This window comes from Sodiomyces alcalophilus, assembly GCF_042370955.1.
Source record: "Sodiomyces alcalophilus JCM 7366 unplaced genomic scaffold ACRALscaffold_4, whole genome shotgun sequence".
Taxonomy (NCBI): Eukaryota; Fungi; Ascomycota; class Sordariomycetes; order Glomerellales; family Plectosphaerellaceae; genus Sodiomyces; species Sodiomyces alcalophilus.
Genome location: NW_027263535.1, coordinates 1,691,132 through 1,704,503, shown reverse-complemented (window position 1 = coordinate 1,704,503; position 13,372 = coordinate 1,691,132). Strand labels below are relative to the sequence as shown.

Below are 13,372 nucleotides of genomic sequence, written 5' to 3'. Positions count from 1 at the left end.
CGCCATGCCATCATTGACCACCGCCAGCAGGAGGCAAACATGTAACCACACCACCACACATATGTGTATGTATATGGACAATGCATGTACGACCTCCACAGTCACAGGCGTCATTCCAACGCCTTCCGCCTTCTCCAACCGTCCAGACGCCCAGTAGGTAGCCACCACTGGCTACATAAATAGGTAATTCGCCATGTTTCTTCCCACCTGGCTGGCGTCTCCGACGAGACATAACACGAAGCCCAAGACCAGGCATCCAACCCCTTGAAAACGACGCGGAACTACCATTTACTACGGCCGACTACGACATTCAAGTCCTGTGCACTTTATTACAATTAAACAGAGCCACTGGTTCGTCCATCTTTTGGTTTGAGCTCCTCGAGCTCGCCCTGTGTCTCGCCACCCGCCGCTCGTCGATTCAGCCTCAGCAACCCCCTTTTCCACAATGGGATGGTCCAAATCAACGCGGATCAGCGTCATGCTGGTCCTAGACATCGTCTTCTTCCTCCTCGAGCTGATCGTTGGCATGCTGGTCAAATCGCTTGCCCTCCTCGCCGACGCCTTCCACATGGTGAGTGTGTTGTCCAACCGCCGACCTCGAATCCATGGTGCCGTCACTAGACGAATACGAACTCGCGCAACTGACGCTTCGGCTGGATAGCTCAACGATATCATCTCGCTCTGCGTCGGCCTCTGGGCCGTTTCTGTTGCAAGAAAGGCCACGACCGACAAGTTCTCCTACGGGGTATGTGCAGATTCCGCCGCGATCCCTGGAAAGATATATATCCCGATCCTTTCTGACAGAACGAATGAAAACAGTGGTTGCGAGCCGAGATCCTCGGTGCCTTTTTCAACGCAGTGTTCCTCATCGCGCTTTGCGTCTCGATCATTCTGGAGGCCATCACGAGATTTTTCGATCCCCCCGACATTGAAAACCCAAAACTTATCCTGATTGTCGGTTCCGTCGGTCTTGCTTCCAATCTGCTTGGGTTTGTGATCCTTGGTGGACACGGCCATGATCACGACCATGGTCATGTTGGACATGAAGAGGCAGGGCACGACCACCCGATTTCTGACGAGCATGCTGTTGAGGAGGGCCGTGCTACCTCGGCCGATGGGAATGCCGCCGGACACGAGGATGAGGACTCGCCCGCGACAGTCGGAGGCCCTGAAACCACGGATCCCTCGATGCAATCCCGGCACATCCGCTTTAGTAATGGCGATGCACCAAACGGCCGCGGCTCGGCTTCTTCGCGGGCGCGGGACCGTTCTCGTCGCAGGGCCAGCAGCTTACGCCACTCGCGCCTCCCGAGCATCGACAGCATGAGTTTCCACCCGTCAAGCTTCCGGCAGGACATCATTGACGCAAGCCGGTCGAGGACGGCGGATAGTGATGGAACCGACGAGGACATGGACGAGGATGATTTCCAGAATGGCGGCCGCGACAACGAGCCGGCCGAGGACACCCCGCTCCTCAAACCCGACGGCGAGGATGCCGCGTACCGCCACCCCACCAAGGGACGCCCCAGGAGAGACTCGAGCGTGCATGGCGAGCATCACCACAGGAAGCCAAGGAAGATGCATGGCCACAGCCATGGCGACACGGGCTTGAACGGCCTGATTCTCCACGTCCTCGGCGACGCCCTGGGAAACGTCGGCGTCATCATCACCGCCCTCATCATCTGGCTGTCCGACTGGCCGGGCAAGATGTACGCCGATCCGGCCGTCTCGCTCTTCATCACCCTCATCATCCTCAAGTCGGCCGTCCCCCTGACGGTGGCGACCTCCAAGATCCTCCTCCAGGCCACCCCGGACCACATCGACCTGAACGAGATTCGCGAGGACATTCAGAATCTCCCCGGCGTCGTGAGCTGCCACCACGTCCACGTCTGGCAGCTCTCCGATACCAGGGTCGTCGCCTCCATGCACGTCCAGGTCAGCTTCCCCATCACGGCCGAGGGTGGGGAGAAGTACATGCAGCTGGCCAGGCGGGCGCGCCAGTGCCTCCACGCCTACGGTATCCACAGCGCCACCATCCAGCCGGAGTTTCGCTCGGACGAGGCACGCAGTTCCGACGACGCGGCGACCGCTCAGGGGGCCAACGGCGCGGTCGACGCAACCCAGACTACCCCCTGTCTCCTCGATTGCGTGGATGAGTGCTTTGGAAGGGGCTGCTGCTCGACCGGCACTACTATTGCCGGGTCGAGCCCGCCTAGCCAGCCCATCCACGGTTCGGACTCGCCGACACATTCACATTAGTTGTTTGGATGGGTCCGCAGGATGGCAACTGCTGCTAGAGGCCGGAAGATGAGACGAGGCGAAGATATGGACGCCGGGACTTTGGAAAGCAGCCCTTGACCAGGGAAAAAGAGATCGAACACGAAAAGGGAGAAAGCGGAAGCAGGGCGGCAGAGACGAATCTCGGCTGCCTACTTTAGGACACGGCGCAGTTATACATCATTTTCGTTTCACGGTATGGGGCTATCATCTCTTGGGAAGCCGGTTGTCTGGCTTTGATGGCGTTTTATGGGGACTGGGTTCACCGCACAAGCAGGCGTTTGTTTGGGCCGATAAAATCTCTAGAATCTCTCTTCTTCGAGACATGGAATCCCAGGATGATCTGGAGACTCCTGGGGGCAGTGTTTTTTTCTGGCTGTTCGGTTGAAAAGGGGCTCCTGATGGGATGATTATGCGCAGTACTGGGAGGCATATTTTCAATTGTATCACGACCTCTCCCCGAGAGGCTATCATACATTCTATCTGTTATGATCGCACACTGGACAATTAACATGTCTTAAGGCTCTCCAATATTGCTGGCCCTGTGTTCCCCCCAACGAAGTCCATCTAAGCACTTGGACCCATGAAAGGAGGTTGGTAGGGCCTGTCTACTCGCCATTTGCTTGGCCTTTGCGTCGCAAGCAAGATCCAAAGACTACTCAAAATAGTGCATGGTATTGGATAAGTGCTGCCTCGTTAATATATATATGTTTGCGTGCGAGTGTGTATAGGTTCGAACGGAACATGCGAACGCTTATCCCTCCACCCCTCCCTAAACCTGCTGGGCTTCTTCTCCCATCATCACATCCTTTCCGTCCTCCCCCTTTTCGCCCTGGCTCTCGACATAGGGAGGCGGATTCAACAAATCACCCCCGTCAACCCAAACCTGCGCCAGCTCCTTCTCAATCTCCTCCTTCCTGGCCTTCCACGTCTCGACCTGCGCCAACCTCTCCCGGAGCTCCTGCAGCTCCTTTTCCACCTGCAGTTTCTCCCGCTCGGTGCCGATTCTCTCAAACTCCCACTCGTCTCCGTTCTCGCCCCCGCCCAGGATGAGGTTGAACGTATGGTACCGCTTAAGGGACGCCCGGGTCGAGATGGTGATCAAGGCTGTTCCAGAGTTAGATAGCCGTCCCATTGCGCGTCCGCAAACTATTTATGTGAGGTGGGTGAAGGAAGAAGAAAAGGGAAAACTCACTAATGCCCTTCTCCTTGCAAATCTCATACAAGTGGCCCTCGACATCGCTCGACACGGCACTGGTGCCTTCATCGATGATGGCATAATGCGGCTCGTGGTACAGCACCCTCGCGAACCCCATCCTCTGCTTCTCGCCGCCGCTGAGCACGTCCTTCCACTCCTTGCGCGTGTCCCAGCCGCCCTCGCGGTCTGGCAAGTATCCGAGCCGCGCCTCCTCCAGGACCCGCTTGAGGTCGTCGTCCGACTTGCGCTTCTCCTGCATGTCGCCGTGCCCGTCCGGGTAGATGACCTGGTCCCGGAGGGTTCCGATGCTGAGGTACGGCCGCTGCGGCAGGAACATGATCCCGTCCTGTCCGATGTCTTTGGGCCGGCTGACCAGGCCGCGGTACACCGGCCACAATCCCGCCAGGATCCGCGCGATCGCGCTCTTGCCGACGCCGTTGCTTCCGGAGATCTGGGTTTCAAGGGATTAGTCCAACACCCTGATAGGTACTAGCAGCGTTGAGCGTTGACAGCTTACCAAGAGATGCTCTCCCCTCCGAACCACCATGGACAGCGACTCGAGGAGTTCTTCTCCTTCCTGGGGCCACAGCGACGGCGCCACGATGGGGACGTTCTCGAACCTGACACCGTCGAAGCCCTTCTGTATGGTCCCCTGCACGTCGGACAGAGAGTACAGCTCGCTCTCCTGCCCGCGGAGGTAGTAGGCGTTGGCGTGGACTCGGTGAAGAGTCGAAATAAGGGTGTATACGCGGCTGGTGTACCCGGCGAGCTCCGACAGGTCCTTGATGGAGTACATCATCCTACCGCCGGCGTCCGCAAGCGACAGCATGAGCCGCTTGTTGGTAATGAACGACTTCATCCGCCCCCTCTCGCGGCCCCCCTTCTCGGAGCTCTGCGCCATCTCTTGCCGACCGCCCTGGCCGCCCCAGGCGGGGAGGAAGACGGGCAGCGACGAGAGCAGGTAGCCATAGGCGCTCCAGCTGTACTTGAGGACAAAGTCCTCCAGCATGTTGTACCGGATCTTGAGCATGTAGATGCCCTCCATCCAGCTCTTCAGCGACCTGAACTCCTTGTTGAGGAACTGTTTCTCCATGTCGGCACCGCCGTAGAAGGCCACTTCCTCGGCATTGGCGATCAGGCGGGCGTGCAGGCCGCGGAAGTCTCCCTCCTTGCGGCCCTCGACGGCCTTGAGCTTCCCGAACGGCGGCGAGAGCCGGCGGAGGATGCTGGCCGTCAAGAAGTAGTTGCTCGTCAGGCCAATGAAGGCCAGCGGACCTAGCGACTGGTAGAGCTGGTAGTTGAACACGCAGAGGTCGACAAACGGCTTGCCCAGGGACGAGTACAGATTCGCGGCGGCGGCGCAGAAGAGGGTCAGGTCCTGCGTGATGAACTGGTCGGCCCCTTGACCCACGCCGCCATCCAGGTTGCTGAGCTTGTAGTAATTCAGGTTGTCGTTCAAGTATAGATCGTGGATGTAGCGGGTAAGCCGGGTTCGGAACGCGATTGACACTTTGGATTCGAGGTATTTGATCACGGCGTTTGTATACGAGGCGAATCCGCCGAGACCGCACCACTGCGAGATTATTAGCATACACGTATCCCATTCGAGACTTGCGTCGGGAGGACAGGCGGCGTTGGCATTACCTTGACAAGTCCCCAAAGGAATTTCCTCCCCTGGCCTGCCACGAGGTCCCGCACGATTTCGCCATCGAGACGCGCAACCACAAGCGATAGGTACGTCCGAAGCATGAGGAACATGCCGTGGCTGACGAGGAGACCGGCCTCTTTGCTCGACCACCGGGGAATCATGATGCTCATCAAGCTGAGGAACTGGTGGAGGAAGGCCAAATTAAGGCCGGGCTTGGTCTGGGCAGACGGCACCGTCCCATCGCCGAGGCCCGAAACACGGGGCGGGTTCAGGAACAGCCGGCGGTGGGCATCGAAGGTCATGGGCTTGGTGTTTTGGATGACGACTTTGGACGTGCCATCTTTATAAGGAACGAAGATGGTGCGCGAGCCGTCCTTGTTGAAGAGGAAAGAGTTGGTGCGGACGAGTTTGCGGCCCTGTTCCCTCTCTTCTCCCCTCTTCTTCCACCAGCGCCTCCCCCCCGCGGCGCCGGCGATGATGGAGATGACGAGGGAAAGAGTCGCAAGTAGGCGGGTGGCGCGGGACGTGTTGCGCAGCTTTGTTCGCACCAAGTTGGAGTACTTGTCGATGAAGGCGGCGAGGGCCTCCTCCGCCGCGGAGTGTCGCAGCGTTGACTGGGCCGCCATGATGGAGGAGTTTATGGTGTCGGGCCCATGAGACCTCGGACTCGGAGCTTTCGAGGCTCTGTTGACACGCAAGGTATGGTTTCGCCCTTCCCTAGATGATACGCACTCGGTCTGTAAGGAATCTTCGTTTCGATCTCGCGAGGGTGTCCGTTGCTAGTATTGAATATTGAATAGAATTGTTATGAAGACTAGGATGCGCTGTCGTGTTCAAGAGGTTGAGTGTTTCGTGTCGACTTATGATGCCTCGGATCTTAGCCTCGGAGGGATGGATTGCATTTCACATGCTCCAGATGGTCAGCAGAGAAGTGACGACACAAGTGGGACTATCAGTCACGTGCATCGATGCTAAGCATGTGGGTCTTGGCGTCAAATTCCCGCATTGGGAATTCCGAAGCGCATCCGTTCAAATCGGCTTGGGTTCAATGTCTTTTTCTTTTCACATTTTTTTATCTTGTTGTATTTCCGAACCGTGATCCTCTTGGATTATTTTCGTTCTTTCATAATCGAGCTCGAACGCCACAAGCAGGTTCCTCTTGTCAGAGTTGTGCTGCATCCTCTTCCGCAAGCTTAGTCAGGAAGGCTGCCTTGCCTTGTGCCTATTTTTGGGGACGCTGTTGTGCAACCATTATCTTCACGGTTATTCCTCCAAAATACAGTCGGCTCCTGTTGTCGAGTCTGAGAGTGTAATACGGTTCATACATATGAATCAACGTCAAAGTTGCAGAGAATATTCGTGCACTGATGAGACCAGAGTTTGGCACTATCCCCTGGGAGTCGGCAGAGCAATGTCCAAGTCCAGAGCTAAGACGATAGCACAGAGTAGCTTCAGCTTCGGCTCATGCCACAGACTCAGACCATCGGGCGCCTCTACGGAGACTTCAATCTCGGCACGTACGCAGGCAACGCAAAGCAAGGTGTGGTCAGAGCGAGAGTCAACTAGACCCTGCGCCCGATGCTTGATGCTGCTCATGTCCTCTTAGCAATCAATATCTGCTCTCAACCTCCCTCTATTCCGCACGCAGAGGCACGAGATCCCGCGATGCCATTTACGGCTTGGTTGAACCGGGTACCTGACTGGCTCGCACCTTTCCCCAATGTAACCATTGCATGACGTCCAACCAGAGCCATCCCCGACTCAGCGGCACCGTAACTGGGCGGTAACGTGTCCAATCATTGTCCGGTGCATTCTACAACGAGCACCTTGAATGACCCTGGACTCCACTATTCGCTCGAGAAATATTCGTCACAAATATTCCGTACTTCGAGGCTCCAAGTAAGGGGGGATATGATCTGATGCCATGTTCATTGCCCATTGCTCACGCATTGCCATCACAGAGGCACACTGGCTGACGGTCAAGCCGTCACGGCTCTTCCCAACCAACTGCTAGTGCATGTGGCCTGTGTGGATCAGAGCTGCAACCTCCGCCACGATTTAAGGGTTGAATATCAAGAGCATAGACTGCACCCGACTTCTGACTCGACTCCCCTATGGCCAAAACAAAGAACGATATCAAAGAACGATATCATAATAGGAATGCTCTTTTGCTTGAGTGTAAAACTGCGAAACAGGCGTCGTTGACGGGCAAGTTCGACTCCGTTGTAATAAGAGTCTGGCCCCTGGACAAAGAACCAAAAGGGGTTTGGTAGCTGGTGGTCCTGGCGGCCCTGGGAGATTTCTATCTTTAATGAGGTTAGAGCTTGGCTGCAGCTTTAGGAAAGGCTGTCCGAGGACCAGAGAAATGTGCTGGTTTTGATAGCCATGACATTGAGAAGACAGTGTGAATTACACCACCAAACTCACATTTATTAGGCCATGCCATAATCAACTGAATTAAAAGTTGGCTCTGCACACTGTAAAGGCTAATGCAATACTAGCGCTATTCATCTCACAGGGCCTCCTCGCCTAACATGCATTGGTTAAATTGCCCGGGAAATGGATCCACCCGTACCCGCCCGTCTCGGTGCTTTCCCCCCAGCATCCGCACCTGCCTCCCTGTCTCTCCCCATTCTGTGAAAACAGATGTAACCATTCACAGTGCACAATCTTGGGCTCTAGCGTTGTACCCCTCCAGCAAAGTACCCCAAACTTTTAAGGAGAGACGAGAGAGGACGTCCGTAATTCCCTAGTACCTCGAGCGCCCCCGGGCCCTGGCCAATGTACGTACCTATTCTCTTCTTCTTCCCAAGTACGAAGTACCAACCAGTACCTCAATAGCTCCAACTACCCTACCTACACTAAAACAGTAGTTGTCCATCCCCCCCATCCTTTCGTCTTTCGCAGCAATCATCTCGGTTGCGCCTCCACATCTCTCCATCTTCCCGTTCCCATCACCTCGTCTCCTTTCTCTCACGCTTCGCTCAACTTCATCCCACGTCGTTGGCCCTCCGCCCTGTTTTACTCTCGACAGCGATAATTCGATAGGACAAGCTTCACTCGTTATTCAGCGCATCTACTTTTCCTAACTGGCGCTTCTTCTGCCTCCCCCAATTTTATTTACATATTCATAATCTTTCCACCAAAAACCCCCCCGGGTTTCTTCACCGATCCGTCACCGGCCACCATACCACACGTCAACCGTCCCCCTCGTCCAGCCACAACGCATCATTGGCGTCCCCTGGCGCGATAGACATATCTGACGGATCCCTCTTCATTACGCCCGGCTGGCTTGCTGCGTCGGCATTATTGCGCATTTGGCATCCGTCTTTCAACAATCACGACTTGGCCGAAATAGGTCGGAACGTGGAGAGGCCGACATTCTGGGGTTCAAGGACGCGGTTCAATTTTTAGTCGTCGGCGCCGAGGGTCCTGCGAAGGGGGTAAGACTGCTTTCTTCATAATATGCGCATCTCGATTTTCCTTCTTTCATTGTTGTCGTAGCCGATTGCTGCGGCTGGTTCCTTTGAATGAACCGTGTCTCCTCCCCTGACTACAATTCGGTTTGGTCGCTTTGTTCCTGTTGGCCAAGCCGAGCTCTGCTCAACAACGACTTGAACTCTCGGTCTTACCGGCCAGCTTCACATTGCTGCCATCTACGCGCTCGTCTCGCATTTCCTCCGTGTCCATGTTGACTGACTCGAGAGTTGCTTAGCCCAAGGCACGTCGTCATGACTGACAAACCGCAACAGCCTGTTGCCTCCGACGAGATGGCTTCCGAAACCCAAGTCAACAGCGAAAATAACGCCCAGGCGACCCGAGATGCGACCAAGGACAACGATCTTCTTGCGCCTCAAGACGGAGGAAACGCAAAGGCAGGCCTGCTCCATGTTCCCTCCCGATCGTCGTCGCAAAGAAACCAGACCTCGCCGACTTCGACCGGCTTGAGTGGGCAGACAGCGAGCGACCCGCGGAATAGCATTAGTAGGCGCTCCAAGGAATCGAAGAGTAGTATTCTGGGTCGTCACCGAAATGGCAGCGTCTCTAGTCGCCGATCCGCCGCCGCCGACACCGATCCTACCAACGCAGCCACGCACTCGCAGCCAAGCTCACCGACAAGCCCCCCCAAGAGGAAAAAGACCAGCTTGCTCGCTCTTTTCGGGTGCTGCGGCGGCCCGGACAATGCTGCCGCCGTGGAGGGAACCGACCAGGGCGTGCACAAGCTTGACAAGCTGCCCGCCCGAGCTTCCAATACGAAATCCAGGCAACCCACTCCGCAGGAACAGCCGCCATCGGTAAAGGCCCGCGTCCAGGAGAAGCAGCCCCAGCCGGAGCATCCCATGACGGCATCCAATGAGGATGGCAAGCGCGCGTCCAACTCCACCGCCGTCGACGATGCACAGGGCGCAGCGGCGACCAGCCACGAGGATACGGATGCGAACCAGGCGTCAGCGGAAGCCGGTGCCGATGCGCCTGCCATGGCCGTAGAAAGCTCGAAGGAAAACAAGTCGGGCGATTTGCCCACGGGCGATGAGGCGGAGCGGAAAGACCAGGATGGCGACGAGGCGATGCCCGACGTCGCAACGGAGGAGCCTGGGCCCGATAAGCCGATCCACACAGGCACGGAATACACGCAGCTCCCTCCGCCTCCACCGGGTCCAGCCCCTACCACGGATGGTGCCGTTTCCGATGCGCCCGATGTCGAAGTAGCGGAACAAACAACGCCTGAGCCGGAGAGGCAGAAGTACCTGCTACCTCCTCTGGCACCAGAGTTGAAGGGCAAGAAGTGTTTGGTTTTGGATCTGGACGAGACTCTTGTTCACAGTTCATTCAAGGTTCGTAGCAGTATTCGAGTCCTACTGGATGACACTAACCGGTAGTAGATCCTGCACCACGCTGATTTCATCATACCCGTCGAAATCGAGGGTAACTACCATAACGTGTACGTGATCAAGCGGCCTGGTGTTGATCAATTCATGAAGAGGGTGGGCGAGCTCTACGAAGTTGTGGTCTTCACAGCATCCGTCTCCAAGGTAAGAGATGCTTAAACATTCAACTCCGTCCCATAACCCCTTTCCGAGTCGGCGCTGACAACATGTCACCCACCTTAGTATGGCGACCCCCTTTTGGATCAACTGGACATCCACAAAGTTATCCACCACCGGCTCTTCCGTGAGAGCTGCTACAATCATCAAGGAAACTACGTCAAGGATCTTTCTCAGGTGGGAAGAGACTTGAAGGACACCATCATCATCGACAACTCGCCCACGTCGTACATATTCCATCCCCAACACGCCGTCCCCATCAGCAGCTGGTTCTCCGACGCCCACGACAACGAGCTGCTTGACCTGATTCCCGTTCTCGAAGACCTGGCCAGCCCCAACGTACAGGATGTCAGCCTCGTCCTCGACGTCAGTCTTTAAAGATACCCCCCACCCGTCTTTTCGCTTCGTTCATGGTCCACCCTCCACCAACAGGACTCCGGTCCCGAGTCATAGCGGCAGGCGTTCGGGTTGCGATTTCGTTTCTTTTCGGGTGTAGATGTATTACTGTCTAATCTCATATATACGAGTTACCCCTGCGGCTTTGCATCGATGGATTTACGCTCAGGCATACCGACGCACTGCAAAAAAAAGGGCCGGGGAAGCTGCGGCTTGGATCATCTCACGTCGCGGAGGTCTGGTCATTTCTCAACGACATGCTGGCAGTTTCATCTCCATACGGCTCGGTTCCAAGGTTGGAGAACAAACGAAAACAAGAAACAAAAAAAAATGCATGGGGAGGACAGGAGAGGAGGAGGAGAGGAGGTATAAGTCACAGGTTACTTCGATGTGTGGCATGGGTACAATTCGGGTCAACATCTTGTAGCGTTGACGGGGAAGATGGTGCGGCTGGCCGTTCTGCATGTCAAGGAAGAAGCACGGGAGAGCGGAGAGAGAGCGAAAGGCATTGTAAAGCAACAGCGCCTCTTGTGTTCTTGTTCTGTATAAAGCGACACCTCTGGGGACATTCGGATTGGGGCCTTTCTTTTGTACATCCATTATTCCTCATTGTTTTCTGTTTATTTCACGTTTCCTTTGGTTTCTCTTTTCGTGTCTCCCTGGAATCCAAGGGAGGAAATGGGCGACCTTGAAGTGTCCCGTTTCGATGACGGGCCGGGCCCGTGGGCGACGGACATGAGGAGTACATACACTTAGAGCGCTGTACGAGTAGGTACTCCGTTGTATCCTTAGTTCTGTAGCACGGGACGCCCGAAATTCCAATGGACGGTCTGTCGGTCGACTGAATATCGCTTCTCTCCAAACCCATGTTAGACACTTGATTGGTATTGCTAGTTTGCGTGTCGCCATATGAATCTGGCTTGTTCTTTTCTCTATTTTCCGTTGTGTTCGCATTTACAGATACATGCATTCAACGAACTTGATGCTTGTGGAAGAACTATATTCCGTTCCCGGTTGGATGACCCCAGGTCGAAGCTTCGATTCGTGTGGGTCCTTCAGTATTGGACCAGCCAGGCGGCTTGGCGCACAGTGGAGCTTCTGGTCTCTCTCCACTGTCCCTTTTCCCAAATCGTGGCCTCTTTCGCACGCGTTGGAATCTCTCGCTGCCAACTTGCTATCACCAAACCGCCGACCCCGACTCCCAACCCACCACCACACAGTCCGTTTTCTCGTCAACTTTCGCTCGTTCTACCCCGAATTGAATCGATTCTAGCCTTCCGTTACTGCGTCCTTGGATCCATTTGATTGCTTCATTCGTCCGTCAATCAGTCACAATGGTACGCCCATGACCGCCCTCCCTGCAACATGTCTCTTGAACGTTTGTGTGCATATATACGGGGGGAGCATGTGCCATCACTGTCCGTTGGGACAGGCGAATTCCCACTTGGAAGAGGGGAAACGAAGAGATGCAACGGGACTGTTAGCTGACAAGATGCCAATTTGGTGTGTCGTCGTGTAGTCGTCTCCCCGTGCCGCCTCTCCCACCGGCGCCCCTGTCAGCTCGGGCGCCAGCGTCGCTCGCCACTCGTCGCCTACTCCGCCTGGTGGTCCCCGTACCGCGATCCGCCGCCGTGCCGCCGCCGACCAGAAGGAGAAGATTGCCAATGCCAGGCCAAGCAGCACCAGGGCTGCCGGTGCTGGCGGCAGCAGCAGCACCATGCTGAGTATGTATTTTACATGTTCACCCTTCCCAAACGAAGTAGGGGAGAGCAAAAGAGGGAAAAGAGATTGGAGTGCTAATGGGAACTGTGTCGCAGAGCTTTACACGGATGAGTCGCCCGGTCTGAAGGTTGACCCTGTGGTCGTGTTGGTCTTGTCGCTTGTGTTCATCTTCAGCGTCGTCGCTTTGCACAGTAAGTTCACATTCCTCTCGGTTGGTGGTGGGAGATGGTGGAGGGGAGGATGGATTCGCTGACGTGGTATGATAGTCATTGCCAAGATTACCCGGAAGTTTTCGAGCTAAATGACAACGAGCTATGACATGCGAGGAGTCGAGGTATCTGGGAGGAAACGAGGCACGGGGCTCATGCAGACGGAGGAGATGGGAGCGCGATGTTATTTCCCTTTCGCGACTCATTCCTCTTGTCGCCGGGCCGCGGGGCCAGAGGGACCAAAGCAAAGGCTGGCGGAAGGATTTATTATTAACGACAATTGGAACGGGAGGAGAGTAGGGGCATGACACGCACACCACGCACACAGACACACACACATTCTCTGTTTCTCTTATCTCTCTCTCTCTCTCGGCAATGGATGGCGCATATCTTTCCCTGGGCCATATGCTACAGCTGGGGCCGGAACTAGAGCGTCGTTCTGGGGCTATAGGGCATCTGCTGCACATGCCAGGTTTTCTTTGAGGAACAGGATGGGAGTAATACAAATGTATTATACTGGTCTCATTTGTCAAGTACGTGAGGCAGTCAAAAGGGTTATTCGAGGTCAATGTCTTTCGCGAGCTACATCGCCTTCCCGGCTGGCATCGTGTTTGCCTCATGGCCACAGCTCTCTCCATGCAGTTGACTTTCCTCCTCGTACCGGGAAGCAAGCGAGGCTGGCGATTTGCACTTCAGTGATATCTAGGACAAATAGGGCCCTAGGTAATGAGGAGCTTGGGGATCCTGTTCGACTCGCGGGTATCGAGGCAGGACCGGGTGTTAATTGGGTACTACGAAGTATATAGTGGTACCTCTATGTGTTGTAGCTTTGTCGCTCGTCGAAGTATTCTGCTGGTTAGTGTACATACCTACATAT

At 55.5% G+C, this 13,372-nt stretch overlaps 6 protein-coding genes across 6 annotated transcripts; 4 read left to right on the top strand and 2 right to left on the bottom strand.

The window, feature by feature from the left end:
• The first annotated feature begins 236 nt into the window (after positions 1-236).
• Positions 237-2,816, top strand: ACRALDRAFT_1043153 (uncharacterized protein). Its single transcript, XM_071015300.1, has 3 exons — positions 237-571; positions 662-745; positions 820-2,816. Exons 1-3 carry the CDS (start codon positions 446-448, stop codon positions 2,257-2,259), a joined length of 1,650 nt encoding a protein of 549 aa, XP_070874819.1. The 5' UTR covers positions 237-445; the 3' UTR covers positions 2,260-2,816.
• An 87-nt stretch (positions 2,817-2,903) lies between these two features.
• ACRALDRAFT_1064204 (uncharacterized protein) lies at positions 2,904-6,004 on the bottom strand. Its single transcript, XM_071016923.1, has 4 exons — positions 5,120-6,004; positions 3,993-5,048; positions 3,473-3,926; positions 2,904-3,384 (listed from the first exon to the last, which is right to left on the bottom strand). Exons 1-4 carry the CDS (start codon positions 5,747-5,749, stop codon positions 3,050-3,052), a joined length of 2,475 nt encoding a protein of 824 aa, XP_070874818.1. The 5' UTR covers positions 5,750-6,004; the 3' UTR covers positions 2,904-3,049.
• Positions 6,005-6,115: 111 nt separating this feature from the next.
• Positions 6,116-7,659, bottom strand: ACRALDRAFT_211035 (uncharacterized protein; the record flags this gene model as incomplete). The annotated part of the gene is made up of 12 exons (XM_071023470.1): positions 6,116-6,161; positions 6,190-6,315; positions 6,360-6,412; positions 6,449-6,516; positions 6,566-6,714; positions 6,768-6,899; positions 6,950-7,064; positions 7,091-7,133; positions 7,215-7,235; positions 7,309-7,405; positions 7,514-7,600; positions 7,640-7,659. The coding sequence occupies 12 exons, from the start codon at positions 7,657-7,659 to the stop codon at positions 6,116-6,118; spliced, it is 957 nt and encodes a 318-aa protein (XP_070874817.1).
• A 417-nt stretch (positions 7,660-8,076) lies between these two features.
• Positions 8,077-8,867, top strand: ACRALDRAFT_2053227 (uncharacterized protein). Its single transcript, XM_071021669.1, has one exon. It carries the CDS (start codon positions 8,654-8,656, stop codon positions 8,816-8,818), a length of 165 nt encoding a protein of 54 aa, XP_070874816.1. The 5' UTR covers positions 8,077-8,653; the 3' UTR covers positions 8,819-8,867.
• Positions 8,868-8,893: 26 nt separating this feature from the next.
• ACRALDRAFT_2104010 (uncharacterized protein) lies at positions 8,894-10,546 on the top strand (the record flags this gene model as incomplete). Its single annotated transcript, XM_071023166.1, has 4 exons — positions 8,894-9,495; positions 9,544-9,958; positions 10,007-10,156; positions 10,235-10,546. The coding sequence occupies 4 exons, from the start codon at positions 8,894-8,896 to the stop codon at positions 10,544-10,546; spliced, it is 1,479 nt and encodes a 492-aa protein (XP_070874815.1).
• Positions 10,547-11,694: 1,148 nt separating this feature from the next.
• On the top strand, positions 11,695-13,349 carry ACRALDRAFT_1064207 (uncharacterized protein). The gene is made up of 4 exons (XM_071016924.1): positions 11,695-11,901; positions 12,084-12,288; positions 12,382-12,477; positions 12,553-13,349. Exons 1-4 carry the CDS (start codon positions 11,899-11,901, stop codon positions 12,585-12,587), a joined length of 339 nt encoding a protein of 112 aa, XP_070874814.1. The 5' UTR covers positions 11,695-11,898; the 3' UTR covers positions 12,588-13,349.
• The last annotated feature ends 23 nt before the right edge of the window (positions 13,350-13,372 follow it).

Bases quoted from the DNA above. Each gene is read 5' to 3' on its own strand.
- ACRALDRAFT_1064204 (XM_071016923.1), bottom strand. From the start codon at position 5,749: ATGGCGGCCCAGTCAACGCTGCGACACTCCGCGGCGGAGGAGGCCCTC. The intron at 5,049-5,119 runs GTAATGCCAACG...ATAATCTCGCAG, and splicing joins TCCTTTGGGGACTTGTCAAG to TGGTGCGGTCTCGGCGGATT. The intron at 3,927-3,992 runs GTAAGCTGTCAA...CTTGAAACCCAG, and splicing joins GGAGGGGAGAGCATCTCTTG to ATCTCCGGAAGCAACGGCGT.
- ACRALDRAFT_1043153 (XM_071015300.1), top strand. From the start codon at position 446: ATGGGATGGTCCAAATCAACGCGGATCAGCGTCATGCTGGTCCTAGAC. The intron at 572-661 runs GTGAGTGTGTTG...TCGGCTGGATAG, and splicing joins TCGCCGACGCCTTCCACATG to CTCAACGATATCATCTCGCT. The intron at 746-819 runs GTATGTGCAGAT...GAATGAAAACAG, and splicing joins CCGACAAGTTCTCCTACGGG to TGGTTGCGAGCCGAGATCCT.
- ACRALDRAFT_2053227 (XM_071021669.1), top strand. From the start codon at position 8,654: ATGAACCGTGTCTCCTCCCCTGACTACAATTCGGTTTGGTCGCTTTGT.
- ACRALDRAFT_1064207 (XM_071016924.1), top strand. The intron at 12,289-12,381 runs GTATGTATTTTA...ACTGTGTCGCAG, and splicing joins CAGCAGCAGCACCATGCTGA to AGCTTTACACGGATGAGTCG. The intron at 12,478-12,552 runs GTAAGTTCACAT...GTGGTATGATAG, and splicing joins CAGCGTCGTCGCTTTGCACA to TCATTGCCAAGATTACCCGG.